At 36.4% G+C, this 15761-nt stretch overlaps 1 protein-coding gene across 3 annotated transcripts in view; it reads right to left on the reverse strand.

Moving 5' to 3' along the window:
- Window positions 1–2260: 2260 nt before the first annotated feature.
- The window catches only part of PLXDC2 (plexin domain containing 2), a 276014-nt gene continuing 262513 nt past the window's right edge, over window positions 2261–15761 (reverse strand). For all 3 annotated transcript variants that reach the window (XM_068934616.1, XM_068934615.1, XM_068934617.1), the window contains one exon: window positions 2261–4431. In XM_068934616.1, the coding sequence (XP_068790717.1) occupies window positions 4315–4431 (117 nt within the window). In that variant the 3' untranslated portion in view covers window positions 2261–4314. The remainder of the gene's footprint in view (window positions 4432–15761) is intronic.

Below are 15761 nucleotides of genomic sequence, written 5' to 3' on the forward strand. Positions count from 1 at the left end.
CTACATCATTTTAACTTGGTCAACAGAGTTCAAATCATAAAACTCACTATACAAGTATGTGAACCAGCTGAATAGTTGAAATACTCATTTGCCATCCAAACGTGGACAGTAACCTAAAAGAACTTGGCAAGCCAGTTTGCCAGTGAGCAGGAAGATGTGTTCCTCACAGCAAAGTCAAAATATTCTGTATAGATTATGTAACTTTAATTTGGTTCCCACAATCATTCAAAATGCAGTGCTGTGTTATGTTTTTCCAGAGAACCACGTAATGCGCATTGTAGAAAATGAACCTGATCTGAAGCTACATTAGAAAGGTATAATGAAGGAGGTTGTTACCTACATGATGCCTATGTCATCTACAGGAATAACAGCTGAGAATCAGGAAGGTGATTATAGGAAGAAGAAGAACAGTTTCATGCTGGGCTTCTCTGGAAAATTGTCTCCCTTCATAGGACTGCTGGGAATACAAAATAATCAAGGTCTATGTATCCCTCAAACATTATGAAGACGAGTAACAAAGAAAAACCTATGAATAAATTAATAATTTGTCTTCAGAGCAGGGTTTGGACAGCATGCAACAAAGAATGCAACAAAATTTTGAGCAAGGAGGAGAAAAATATGGAATAGCTGCTTCTTATGAGCAGTTTCCATTCTTTACATCAAATGCGTCATACAGTATACCGAGAAATATGGCAGGCAATTAAATAAGACTGCATCAACATATATATGCACAGGGAATAAGATTAACATTTCATTTCTTGTGTAATTCTAGCATTTCTTAGAGTCTGAATACAAAATTTGGCAACTTTAAAGGTCTTTTTTAACAATGTGTCTGTGTATGATACATGTATCTAATATACTGACTCATCTTATTGAGAGTTAAAGAGCTATTTGGCAATGTACTTCGAATCTTTGTTCTTCAAACTTGCCTTTTTTGTGAAACAGGATGTGCTGCAGCATAGTACTGAGAGTGTGAGGTGTTACGGAGCATTTACTACTAAAACATAAAATAATAATAATAATTTTGGGAAATCTTGCAATCCTTCCACCATGACTCATACAAAAGATACATGAATTCACAGATAAGGTTTAAGAGTAAAAATAACAGCTAGAATAAATGCCACTTTAAGTAAACATTCAAACAAATAAAATATTCTGAAATATTTTAACGTTAAGGACCAGTGGGGATGCTAGTGAAGCCACTGTTCCAGAGACACTGGATGGAAATTTCTTTATGAAATGTTCAGTAACATTTGAATCTTGATCTCTGGGAGGGAGTTATAGGACATTTTTTAATCTGCATCAAATAACTGGTACTTTATAAAATTATAAGAATAGGATTCACAGTTAATTCCAATATTTCATCACACTTTCTGGAACAAAGATTCATATTTGTATCATTTTTTAATGTGGCAATTTTAATTATTAAAAAATTAGAAAACCAGATGGAATTACAAAACAGCAACAGATTACTTAATTAACTTTTGCCTACTGGGATAAATAGAACATACCACGGAATATATCAAAGCAGACACCAACGAGACACTATACATTCTACTAGTACGCAGGAGTTTTCCTCTTCAGACACCAGTTCTTTTCAGACATAGGCATATGTCTATCAGTCTCATAAAACAAACCCAACAACTTGTCATGTTATAATCCATAGCATATAACACCATGGCAAAAATAAAAAGAAGTACACTAAGATGCTCCCCACAGATCAGTGAAATCTGCCACCAAATTATGAGACTTGGACAAAGAGTAAAAAAAAATTCCTGCTATTTTAAGGGTTATGAAATTTAAGTTAGTTTGCAAATACTAATAATCATCCTTCAGCTGTGCAAGAGGGAGGGCCTTAGAACAAAAGTAATAAAAACATGAATTTGAAAATTGTCATCGTATTTGTCAAACAATGTTACAAATATTCAGCCAGCTTCATTGTATGACATGTATTACATACATGGGTAAAACCATGTGAAAAACATGAGTGAATCAGACAAAGTGCAGACCTGTAAACCCACGATAATATAAATACTCATTACTCGTATGAAATATCCCTTAAACTTATTACAGTATTGTGTAGATTTCAGTATATTTTTTAGTATAATTTGCCAAGATGTGCTCTGAAATAGCAATTATTTCAAAGAGGATACCAGCATATTTCAAAAGGAAGCTCTAGAATTGCTTTATTTGCCCAATCGACCCTAGCTGATGACTTCCAACATCCCTAGAAAACTAATGATAAGTATTGGACACCAAATATGTATCTAAATGATGTGCACTGTTATCTTTTTATTTAATAAAAAAAATGAGTGTCATCAGATATATATGTGCATACATTTGGTTATTGCTATTGGAATTAACAGCCTGCGATTTAACCCAGCCTTATAGAAATCGGGCTCAGCAGAACCACACGAACCGAGAATGCTTGCTGCAGGATTTTCACCAGGCTTCAAGACAACGTGATTGTTAGTACCTTCAAATTAATACCAGTTAGGTTTGAACAATTTAAATCTCACACTAGATGATTTAAAACAGTTGAAAAAAGAGTGTGTTACACAAAATAAAAGAATACAGAAATTACAGTATTGTATTATTTACTGAACAAAATAACAAGTAAAAATTATGTTATTTTTTAAACAGAATTAAGTAACAAATTTAGACCATACAAGTATTGACAAGAAATGTAAATAAATGTATTATTAAGGTGGTATCTACAACTTGTTTTAACTGCTTGAGAAACTGCAAATGTTGAATACTTTACTTCAAAATGATTCAAGTGCCTCTATTTGTACCATATGTAAAAAATTTGGTAGTCAATGACTACAATGAAATGTACATACAATACCTGAATTTAATATTTTAATAGCTGAGGCCCAAATCATCAAAGTGTTTAGGTTCCCACTCCTCATGGAAGATCTGGGTCTCAGTGTTTATTAACCCCTTCCACTGAAGGAGTAACTTTTTTGATGCTGTGAATTTATAGCCTTATCTTTCCCTAGTCAGGGAGGGAAAGGGTCAATATTAAAGAAAGGGTGGTTCCAATAGGCAGAAAGGTTATGGCACTGCAACTACATGAACCACTTTCCCTAAACAACATAAAAATATTCTAATATTAAGGATTATTTTACAACTCAGTGGAAATATGCAGTAATGCAATCCATTTCCTTTGTCTGGATGACAAAAATGCAGTCTTAACAGTCACAAGAGCCTGCCTTGTGTTAGCTATAAAAAAAAATATATTTTTATATATATTTATGCAACTACTATGTGCATTAAACAAAATTACTGTATGAATCAGCAGGGTTCAATAACACTTGTATTTGGATCTTTGGGAGGGGTGCACTGAAGTCTGTGGTGCTTCTCTGGAAAGACTCATGATGAAATGGCAAGGGATAGAAACCCATTTGTTTAAAAATCTTAACATTTTTCTCATCACATTGCCTGAGAAATCATCCATAAGATCTCTGCCAGCTAAAAGCATATGTTGCCTTCACTTCAGCCTGTTCTGCTGCTCAGAAATGAAAGATATCCCTTAAAAACAAACCTGATAATTAATTTTTAGTGACCATTGAAACTGAAAATCAGCACAACTTCACTGTGGACTCCCTTGAAACAACATATTTTCACCATTGTGAAAACTGTTACTTTCACCTCCTACCAGCTTGTGTTGACTTATCATGAGTTGTTTAGAAGGACAGTATTCAGCAATGTACAAGAAACATTGTACTTCTCCTGGAAAGCATATACATTGTGACTCACTCACTTATGTGGGTAGGTGAATTTAGAATTGAAAAGCGAGTGTTTTTCCACATTCATTTGTAGAAGTATTAGAAAATTCCTTTTTTTTTTTTTTCCTTAACCTGCATTGAGCTACTTTTCTCAATCACCTGTGATCAATGCTCAGTGCTCTTTGCACTGAAAGGGTTACAGATTTGTCACTCAGTCTTTGAGATACCAGAGAAGAACACTTGAACCAAAGGGTAACACCCTTGTGCACCAAAGCTTTATTATATTTTTGATTACTATGCATCCCCATACCTAAAGCCAATAACATGGCACTTGTGCCATAGTTCTGATACCGTAGGTGTCCACTGACAAGCATTCTGCAAGAACCGTTTTATCTCAGTCCACTAACAAAAACTACTGTGCAGTGGTAATCTGGTATCTTAGATAGTTTTTCTTCTTGGACAAAGCTTATCCAAAATCTTCTTTCCATCAGGCTACAGCAGCTTAGGGCTCCTTTTCTTTAAAGAGAGGCAAAGTAAATGTCTTACACCTGTAGGCCAGTACTGGTGTTCTGTCCTAGAAGTTTTAGCACTGCTCCGATACAATGAAGCCTTCTTTTTCTCCAACTGGTTCCACTTCAGCATATGCAGGATGTCCAGATCCTCGTCTGAATTTCATTGCTGGCCATCTGCTTGGACGCCGCTAAAACAGCAACAACAAGAAAATAAACTTTCAGAATATGAAAGGTGCAACAATAAAGTAATAACAAAAAACTTTAACGGTGCCCTGTAATTTCAGTTTCTCACATGCTAAAATCCACTCCATGTAGTTGTTACAGGAATGGAGAAGCACGGCTCAGCAACAAGAACTAGAGCAATTAATCCATCTTTCTAAATTGGCAAGTGCTGGCTGTTCTCAAAGGCTTAAATAATCACCACTACTCCTCGAAATGAAGAGGATGAACTAGTTCCTGTCCAAAGCTGTTGACTAGTGTATCTGTGAATTTTGTTATGTAAAGCTATGCTGACATAGCTTTATCTTCTAAATGATCTGTCCACAGCTCTTCCTTACTACCTCTGCACAGGAACTGCTAATGTAGTCTACTCCATGCAGTAATGTGCATCAGTGTCCACTGCAACTAGACTATTTTAATTATTTAGGACAAAATTCTGGCACGCTTATTATGGATTGCCAGAGGAAGGACTTTCTATCTCAAGTCACATCATTCTGAGTTGTTTACTTTGATGATTCAAATGAAAGCACCCCTTTCATTTAAATACTCATGACCTTTTAGTACAAAGGTCATAAGAGGTCCTAACCAATTTTCATTAGTATCTTTGGTGACTGCTTTAAAAGCAATTAACACACAGAGAAAAGAAATTAATCATTTCAAGGGCAGGTAAAACAATTCCTGTATGACTGTAATGTCTCCAGCAAGGAAGAGTGTTTTAGAAATCCTGTCTTTTCAAACTAACTAATGTCTGGGGTGGCTCAGAATTTAGGTGACGAAGCTGAGATTCTGTCAAAGAGAACGGGCTGCAGGAAAGCAAGACACTCAACTCTTTCTTGAAGTCAGTTAGCAAAAAAGCTCTCCTAAAATGCTTATTCATTATTTAAAAATGTGGCTGCTAAATATGTTGTTATTTATTGTTCTCTCTTCTGACTACAGTTACAGTATCCCTGGAAGAAGAACCAGAAGATACAGCAAGCTATGTAGAAACACTGGAGGAAAATGAGAGGAGAAACAACGAAGACCAATTACAGCTTATATTTTCATTGACAGTGAAAAAGCTTCAAGGTTGCATCATAAATGACTTGTTGCTTACTATTTGAAAGTGTGGAAAATTGCCCGCTAACCAAACCAATTTTACTTTACCATCTTTCTTCTGAAAATAAACATGGTATTTCATTTGCTGGCACCAAAGTATCCCATTTTTATTGGCTTCTGATTGCTCAGGATATTTCATGCTACTGAGAAGCAGCTCTGGGGATCACAGAACACCTGCAGCCACGATACTGTACTGAGACTTACTGTGCTACTGGACAGGGGCCACTAAAAGAACTTGAGGGTTTAAATCCTGTTACCAACAAACCACACAGCTGCCTCAGGGTACACACAAAGTCTTCCAAGGTGATCACTGTTAGGAAGACACAATATAAAAGCGCCGTTTTTTTTTTTTCTCCTGTTGTAGGGTCAGGTTGCTTCTGAGGCATCCAGAGCTAAATTCTGTTTGGCAGGTAATTTAAAATCCAAGGCCTTTCAATGAAACATCTTCTTACAAAGCTGGAAGGCAGAGCACTGTCCTCTTTAATGGATGTGCTTTTCCTAATAAGAAAACTTACTCTACTCCAACTTTGGAGACTTTTTTCTACCTAAGCTTGATTCAGAGCGGTTTCAAAATTAAGAAGGATGGTTTGGTTAATGCTAATGAAAAAGCGAGTTTGGTTAATGCTAATGTTCCCTGATTCACTAAAGTAAACGAAGACTAATTCAATTAAATGAAAACGAGTTATTCCAGATTTACACTAGTATAAATGAGAAAAAGATTTGACTTGAGAGGTCTCTGATGAAAAACCAATGGAAAACTGGTATCTAAAAATAATTAGAAACAGTCTCAGATGGCAGCACGTAAGGGTGAACTGAGCTTTCATCTATTACGATGCTCTCTAATTTCCTTTTAAATGTACCTAAGATTAGTTTCTACTTCCTTGGTACATTGCTGTCCCAAACCAATTCTATCATTTTTGGCTATCCTTTTTAATTGGCTTTTCATGGTGATGAAACGCGGAATAGATATGTACCAATTCTATTGATACAATGGGATACAATGTAAGCATTAGCTGTTGATCCAGAAATAAGCCAATAGATTTGAAGGTCATCTCTAAATATTAAAATTGCAGCTTTTGTGTGGTCTCGCTTCATGCCTGAGGTGAGATTTTCCAGTCTTAATGACACACTGCTTGTTTTCAACTTTTTGTATGCGGGTATTGTAAGAAGTTGCCAGTCTTAAAAGAGAGCAGAGAGAAGCTATCCATTCATTGACTTGGCTTTTGACCCAAAAAGCTCTAGATACATTACAGTTTTAATTGATACAACCAAAACTAACTTAATTACTTTTGGAGGTTCAAACTTCCTTGAGCTACTAAAGCAGCTCAAGGAAAGCCTAACGCAGTCTGCCCCACACAACCACCCCTTCTACACCTCCCCCCAAAAAGCAAGGAGAAAGCAAGCTAGGTATTTAAACTAATCCCTTAGTTTTGCCGTACAATCTAACTGGAAAAAATATGTTTCCTTCTCTGGAATTAGAAACCTCAGAGGAAATCCTCTGAGCTGTGGGTGGTGAGTTGGTAACTTCTGCTTCCTTTCAGAGTTTCAAAGTGCAACACTTTCAGAGTATTACAAAGCAGGAAAGCAGGAGTAGGCTTTTTTTCATATTACTGAGGCTGCCATTGGGTTCATTATTTTAAGCAAATGAGTTGGAGGAAAGCACCTGTAACCTTACATGACCAAGACAATGTATACTTCGGGATGCAGAAGAATCACTTACGATATACATTTAAAAAAAAGTTAGTTCCTGTTGAAGAACAATAAGACAAAATGCAGGAAATCAGTAGGGGCAGATAATCCTGGAAATTGAGATTTACCTTTCAAATTTCTTACACTGTGCTGTCTACTCCACTGCTGGTGACTAGGCAGTATATTTGACTTCCTACAACAATACTAAGGCTGGAATAAGCATCTTATATAAATCTTGGAGCAGGGGCAGAATGGACACTATTTGTCTTACTGTGAGAAAGAATTACAAAAGAGAAAGGATTTCACCTCCAAGTACTAGAGAGAGGAGAGCGGAGTATCTGCTGGTTATTGTTGCCCTGAATAATCTCCAGCTTTCTTTGCAGTTGACTGTGTTCTTCTTCTGTCATCTTTTAACATGAGCGAATCTTGAGGGTTATATGACCTCTTTTATCAATCAAAATAGTGTGATTTCATCGAGAGGTGACCAAAGAAAAGGCCCAGCACATATCTGACTGCACTTAACTGAATGCTGTCTAAGCAAAGCTAAATTGTGCTGATCTGAAGACGGTTTTCAGTGCTGCAGTCTATTAATTTTTTAAAGTCATTTGTCAGCTTTAAATCATCTGATTTCTTGCCAAACAGTAACTTCATTAAGCAAAAGGACAAACATGGCTCAAGTCAAGAAGAATACGGGAGATTCCCAGAGAGCTTAATGCCTTCTGTATGCATGTTACTATATTTTTGGAACTTAACACAGAAATTTCTAGTAAACTTGACTATACTTCAGGGGAAGAAAAGGAAAAGAAGCCAATAGTTTTTAGGTTAAAAGGCTCGATTCATTGTCCAGGTACATATCAAAGTGAAGTGATGTAATTCTTTCTTCCTGTATTTTCTATTGCCAGCAAGACTCCCATCTACTGTTAGCCACAAGATCATCAATGACATAACTCTAAAGCAACACAGCACGCAGTTTTGAACTGAACAGTCAGCTCCAGTTCAGTAAAGAGGAAAAATTCAGTAAAATTTATATACTTCTACACTGACAGACTGCAAAGCAATCAATGTCTCTAATCAATACCATCTTGAAACAAAGGAAGCGATCAATTTAGACTTCCAGTGAAGAAAAATGGTACGAAATTAATGCAAGATTTTTTAGTTAGGTTTTTAAAATACATGAGAAGAATGAAATGAACTGAGTACACCTAAATAAGAAAAGAGGTCTACATGGCGTATATCACAGAAAAATAAAAAGTATGGGATAAGCAGCACAGAAGATCAATTATGGGAGGACTGACAAAAAACAGTTATATCAAGTAGTATTGAAATGTTGGAATTTGAAGATTGAGTCCCTGCTTCTTTCTAAGGAACTGAGAGACATTCTGATGCAACACATTATAAGGATATACTCTACTCAAAGTCTCTGTCAGTTGAACAATATTTTTCACCTGAGATGGTAATTCACTAAAGGCAATGGCAATAATTATATTTTGTTAGCTGCAGCAACTCTAAGGATTTTTTTTTTTTTTTACATTTCCTTTTATGTATCTGCATGAAAACAAGGTTAGATCAGTGATGAATAGGAGGAACTTGGCAACATATATTAAATGTTTTGATGTTCTTGCATTCTTTCCTCTACAGTTCATTCACAATTCTATACAGATCTCCAACGTCAGAAGACAGTGAAGGAAAATCACCATTAAAATTCTGCCCTTCTCTCATCTTCCCCCTCTGCTTATACTGAAGATCTAAACGATTATCAAAACTTTCTTTTCTATGTATTTCAACCACTATCAAATCCCAAAGTGTATGACTCAACACTTCATGCCCATTCAGCTGCAAATTTGAACAGGAGATTTCACTAAGACACACACAGACAGATTCTCCTTTCACACTTAGCTTATATAAATTGTTACTTGATTTACATGAGAAGCTCAGTCTTTCAAAATCCTGAAAGACTCTCCAGAGATCCCTAGCAAACTTGATTTCCCACTAAATTGCACAAAAGCTAAAGGTATTCAGTATCTTTTGGGCTGAATATTCTAATGTGATTTTGTCTTCTCTATTTAGTATTTTCCTGTATTTCAATTCTGTTAAATTTTCAGAGGACTGTTTCACTGTTTCAACTGAAGGTTATGTCTTACACACTCACATATTCACTGGACATATTCATATGTCCAGTTCTTTATCTAATTTAAGAATATTTCAATCTATTTAAAAGTTGTATTCTTTAACCATACTTTGTCAACAACTCATGTTCAACCCTCATAACAAGAAATATGTAAATATAGAGCCCTCCAAACTCAGAATTAAGTGTCACAGCCCTGGACAAATTGTATAGACTTACATAGACGAATTAAGAAAAGAGGGGAAAATTTTGGAAGGTCTGTTGCTAAATGAACATGTGCTAACCTGATACCAGCAAGATCCATTAGTCTGATTACACTAGGCCACTATTAATCTGCCTGGGTAGCTAGGCTTTCTACTGTCTCATGAAGAGGAAGGCTTTCCTTACTACTACCTACCTTGCCCATAATATGCGTTTATGTGCTAAGAGTTACCTGAAATACTGTTTAGGAACTTACAATCTGTGCACGTCCTTAATCCCTTCTACAGACACCCAGTTTATTTGGCGAATTCCAGTCAGAGACAGACAGGGCTTCAAATATCTGAGACTGCACCTCTGACATGTATTGTTAGGGAAAAGAAAATACCATTTGCCTGACACCACCGTGGATATTTAGCAGAAACTGTTCAGAAATACAGATAGCCTCAGACGGTAAAATTCAATAGGATCATTTACCAGCTTCATTTATTTTTCTCTTTGATTTGACAGAAGCGCTAGTTTGAAGCATCTCTTTGTGATTTAGAACACTTCTTAATACAACAACATTTCTGCAGTCTAAGGATCATACAAGTAGCTGGCTGCTGACAGATGAGAGACAGAACACCTCCTTCCTCCCCGCCTTTGACTTTTATCGTCAGTGTTAATTATTTATTTTAAGGCTTTTCCCCAGTGGATGATTTAGGTTTCCCTTGCTGAGCTGCTGGTTCCTGCTGAGCTGGATAAGCTTTGGAAAAAATAACATAACTATCAGTGCAAGGCAATGACAATGAGATCAATGACAGCATCCAAAATGCCAGGACACTGCAGAACTTTGAAACAAATGTTCCCTTCTTTTTACTCATCATCTTCATAGAACATAATTCACCTCTAACTTCTGGACAAATTAAACTGATGACTGTGTCAAGCCATTTTCAAATAAAAGCATAATCCCCTTTAAAATGTGTCTAATAAAAAAATGGGCCTTACCCCAAATGAAATCAGCACAGCTCTGTGAGCCTCATCACCTGTCTAAGCCAGTTGAGGATCTGACTTTTTTTTTAATTCCTTCTTTCTTTTTCACTCTATCTCCTATTTAGTTTGCATTTGTTTGAAGAAATACATTGCATCTATGATATTAATGCAGAAACCTGGATATGCTGTATGAAATGCAGGGATGTCTGTTAAATGATAACTCTTATTTGTGAAGTGATGCATAACAATGAGCCAGAAATGCCCATTACCTGTCTGAAACACAAGAACTATCTCCAGCTTCTTTGACTACTTTTTCCTTCTATTTCCTTCCTCCAAGCAGACAACAGAGGAACAGAGGGTCAAAATCTCAGGAAAATCTAATGCTAGATCTGAGCAAAATTCAACAGTGCCAGTGCATGTTTCCACACAATGCAATACAATCATCTGTGCAGCTCAATTCTTAGAAAAATACCCAAAGACTAATGCTTTCTCAGAGAACCCCAGGTACATCTCAGGATTTGGGAACCATCCTCAGTTCATGCTAACAGTTAGTCTGCATGCAGTCACCTTACTGTGAGGCTGACAGAGTTAAATGGTGTAGACCCTTCCATGCTGGTTGCTCTCCATGCTAAAGAACAGCCCTGGGCATATTTAATTTATTAATAGAGACATAGTTCAAGCTATTTCAGGAAGAGTCAAGGTGCATCTCCCAGGGTCTGATTATGCACTATTATTTTATTTGTTGAAGATCTACAGCTGCTCCTTCCTTCCTCCCTCTTCTCTCCCTGAGGTCACCCCCTGCTAAATAGCACCAACTCAGCTCTCTGTGCGGCCAGTTACAAAACCAGATCCATGAAATTATCCAAAATGAAGTAAAATAAACAACTAAAAAAGACACCCATATGTGCAAGTGTGTGTGTGTGTGCGCGCGCGTGTGTGTGTGTGAGCGCACATCCATATTTCTAGGCAGCTGAAATCAGCACAAATAAAGATCTGAGGAACCTCCAGAGAGGGTGGGAAATGAAGGTAAGGGCAGCAATTTTTAAAATGGGATCTTCAGTCAAAAGGTTGATTACTTGTGAGCAGAAATACGCATACTTCTCTGTCAGTGTATGATCCTCACTCTTAAGATATCACAGCCTCTGAAGTTGCTCATATTCCTATAGCTTCAGAGGCTACATGTGTTTACAACATGGAAAGACTTTTTTTTTTGTACCCGTAAGTTGAATACAAGAGAATGGATACCAGTTCTCTACTTCTCAAGCTGGTTTGGCTCTTCGCCTGAGGTTAAGACAGTCTTAACTTGCAATGTTTGGTTAGGCGCACTCTACCCCTATATATTCTACCCATGGGAGAATTGTCACAGAAAGATTTTCTTCTGCTGTTGTTGGGCCTTACATAAACATGTTTGGCAACACTATCTCTTTTTCCAGCTGAGAAAAGACATTACAACTGCTGACTCCTTGTCTTCACACTGGCCAAGATTTCCTCTGCAGACTTCTCAGATGTGGTCAGATCATGTTGCCTTGGTTTCCCAAAGGCAGAGCAACAGGAGGACAGCTGTGGTAAGCAGCTGATTCAAACTTTAAAAGGACCTTGGACCAAAATATAAGTAAAAAAGGTAAGACAAAGGCACACAAAGAGGATGGTGTAAGAACATGCATGTGAAAATTTCTAATGTCATGTGCAACCCTTTGGTCCACACGTAGCTGGTGTAAACAGGCAAAAGAGAGTCTGCCTTATGCCTTGCACTTTAATTTGCCAAATTTTCCTTGTACATTAATTGCTATCACTGCTAAAGTTCCTACACAAATGCATATCAATAAAGGTTAAAAAATAAAAGAAAAAAAGATGATGAAGAAAAAGAAGGGAAGAAGTAGAAGCTAAAAGACTACTAAGGTTGCTGTTTGGCCTGGAACTTGGACTAAATTTGAGCAAATCCATCTGACTCAGCTGGGAACAAATTTACCCCCGTCCAGATTCAGCTCCATACATACACATCTCTTTTGCTCATATTTAACCATTAAATAGCAAACAATTCTATTTAATCTAATTTTTATGTGCTCTTGTATTCACACAAATGCAGTATCCTACAGTTGGGACATCAGGCCTGGCTTCTTGTCCAACAGACCTCAAATCCTGAATGCAAATTTATTTTACACTACATAGCTTAGTGATTATATTAATTATTTTCTAATTGTGTTAGAGCTAGCTATTTCCATAGTTCATTAATTTTGCTGCATTTAAGATTTTTAGTATAAGCTTCAGCTTTGTTGAAAAAGACACAAAGGGTACTACTCTTTAACATGTATGCTACTTTTCAAAAATCTGTGCAAGGAAGTAGAAACTGTACTTTGATGCTCTGTTTCTCATTCTCAGGAGGCAGAATTCCTCAAGCTAAAAGCACGTGTGTAACTTGATTCAAGAGAGAACATTATTGTAAACAAAAAACATATCTGAAGGATAGAAAATGCCACAGGAATAATTGGGGGAAAAAAAAAGATGACCAAGGCATACAATATCTCCTCTGTCGCACTGCAAGTTAATCTTTACCCAACACATACAATCGGTTTTTAGAAAGGGTTTGCACTCATTGGAACTTTGATTGGAACTCCCTTGCTTAAAAGTTCATAATTAGTTCTGTCTTTAGGTCATCAAAGAACAGTCCAACTTGAACAATGAAACATATGTTCAATAGTTTGGGGAGTGGAAGAAGCAGTGAAAGAAACACCACATTTCAATTTGAATCTTCTACACAATAACAAAAAGGGGAACTGTTTTTGAAAAAGTGTTGAACTATTTGGATGGCACTCTTTTCAAGTGATATATTGGCTCAACAACTGTGAACAAAACCGCTACAAGAAACAATTTCTTCAGACTTGAGGGAAAAAAAAAATCACAGAATTATGTTCCTCTTTTCTAAGACAACGGTTACTTTCTGAATAAATGGCATTTTTCCTGGCTTTTGCATGTTACTTACTTAGATCAAGTAGTGAACTCAGGAAATCAGAAGTGTTACTGTCGGTTGCACTGGTCAGTGCAAAAAAACCAGTGTGGTTAAATTTGTGTGCATTTATCTCGCAAGCTCACTGAGAAAAGGGACTAGATGATAGCAAACATGAAGGGCATCATGACTGGGATTGGGGATGCATGTGCAAGAAAACCTGAGTAAGGTGGTTGTGCATATTGAATGGTATATACAGAGATCTCAAGGGAGAGGGAGGCTTAAATCCTCAGATCTGTGATCAGATTATTATCCTTTCCTCTGTTCAATAACCAGTTACGGTTACAAAACAAATCAATTAAAAATTTGTTACAGAGCACTTACCCTAAAAAAAGCCAGAATCTAACTGAAAATGATGTGTTACCTACAGAATCATGACAATACCCTAAAATGTTAAATGCAGAGAGAAATTTTTCTATTTGTTTAGTTGGGTTACCTTTTTGAAAAATGCATGTTTAATGTCAAAATGATGTTGTATAGGGACACTTCTATAAAGTAACTCTTTTAAAATAAACAGAAATGAAGTAGGTCCACTTCCTTTATTTCACCTAGCCTTAGCTTTATTTTAATTATTGATACTGGAGAATCTGATACAGATATTGATTTGGCTGACAAAGGAGACTGAACCTGGCTTCAGCTTCGTGTTTAGACTGAAGAGATAACACTGTAACTCAAGCCAGTGTAAATGAGTAGTTCTTCTTAAGAATTGATACTTGATGGAAAATTATACAATACTATTAGTTTTTCAGACAAATGCATGAGGCAGCTGCCTGTGCATCTGTTACATCTTGTTTTAATTGTACAACTTTATTAATCACAAGATTCATACAAAATAATAATATTTTCTGAAATATTTATGTCCTTGTCCTCATTATATGACCAAGTTCACGGCAACTCTCTTGAGCTCCCTCCCCAGAATGGTAATGTCCAGATCCACATTTCATGCATTTCCCACAAATAATACAACTTGTCTGCTGTGGTGTGTGTGGTACTATGTTAGCTAATAACAGCTTACTCATAAATACTCCTCCTTTTTCTTCATCTCACCAATACAATAAGGAATTCTTTTGTAAAAGTGACATATTTATACCTGTTACTTTTTCGTTTTGTTCTTCAGTTTCAAAATGCAGGTCTGAGATGATATACTCTCCTCTTTATATTGGATATCATAGGTATATCATATATCAAATGAATATGGGAAAAAGAATGTATTTTACTGTTTCTTTCTTGAATTGCTCAAACTATTTGTACTTTCTGTTTTGGAAATGAGATGATTACACTTCTGAAAAGCAACTTTAGTTCCAGAATGGATCGTCTTACTCTCTTTTTCTGTACTTAAGATACCAACAATGGTGCAGAAGTTTTGGAATTTGTGGAGATGTTCTGAAATGCCTTTCTGATACTGTTTGTATCAGTCACAAGGAAAGCCCACCCCTTCGTGGCACAGAATGCATGCCTGTACTTTTTCTAATTCTGGCTAAATGGACGATTCTTCACAAGTACAACGTTCTTCCTAGTAACCAAGAAAGGATGTAGTTTATAGCACATTTTGCATAACTTTGGTTTTGACCAATTCTTCCTGTCCTTATTCACTTCTTCCTGCCTCTTTTAAGCAGAAAGATTCTGTTTCTCTAGGTTTTTCTAATAGCCTACGTTGCTTGCTAAAAGACTTTTTAGCTTTGACTGCACAGATTGACTTACAGCACATAAGGACTGAATTTAGTGGAATGGGTTTACCAGAACTGTTTAAGGCACCATGGTTTACATGATAAACATGATATAAATTTTGACTGAAATAAATGAACAAGGCAAATTACTGCTCTGAGAAAAAAATAAAGGTATGTTTTAATTTGGCATAGTTATCCTTTTTCTCTCCTGGAAAATGGTGCTGCCATTTACTTAACTTTTTTAGTCAAAGCATAGGAGATAAGAAACTTGTTTTTACCAGAGTAAAAGAATTGCAATTCATTCTGTGCGGAAAACAGAAGGGGACAAATCCTTCTCTTTTGTAAATGGACTTTAGTGGAGTTTTGTTTGTCTATGGCAACAGAGAACTGGCTTGAAATGTCACACATGCATGAAAAAAAACCTACTGATCTTATTATTTGGATCCTGTTCCTAAATGTTTAAGACACTGAAATAGCTTGAGCTTAGAATACTGATCAACAACTCATTTTGAAATCTGTCACTAAGAATGAATGTCTTCATCAGTGATT

Source organism: Struthio camelus, chromosome 2 (genome assembly GCF_040807025.1).
Source record: "Struthio camelus isolate bStrCam1 chromosome 2, bStrCam1.hap1, whole genome shotgun sequence".
Classification (NCBI taxonomy): domain Eukaryota; kingdom Metazoa; phylum Chordata; class Aves; order Struthioniformes; family Struthionidae; genus Struthio; species Struthio camelus.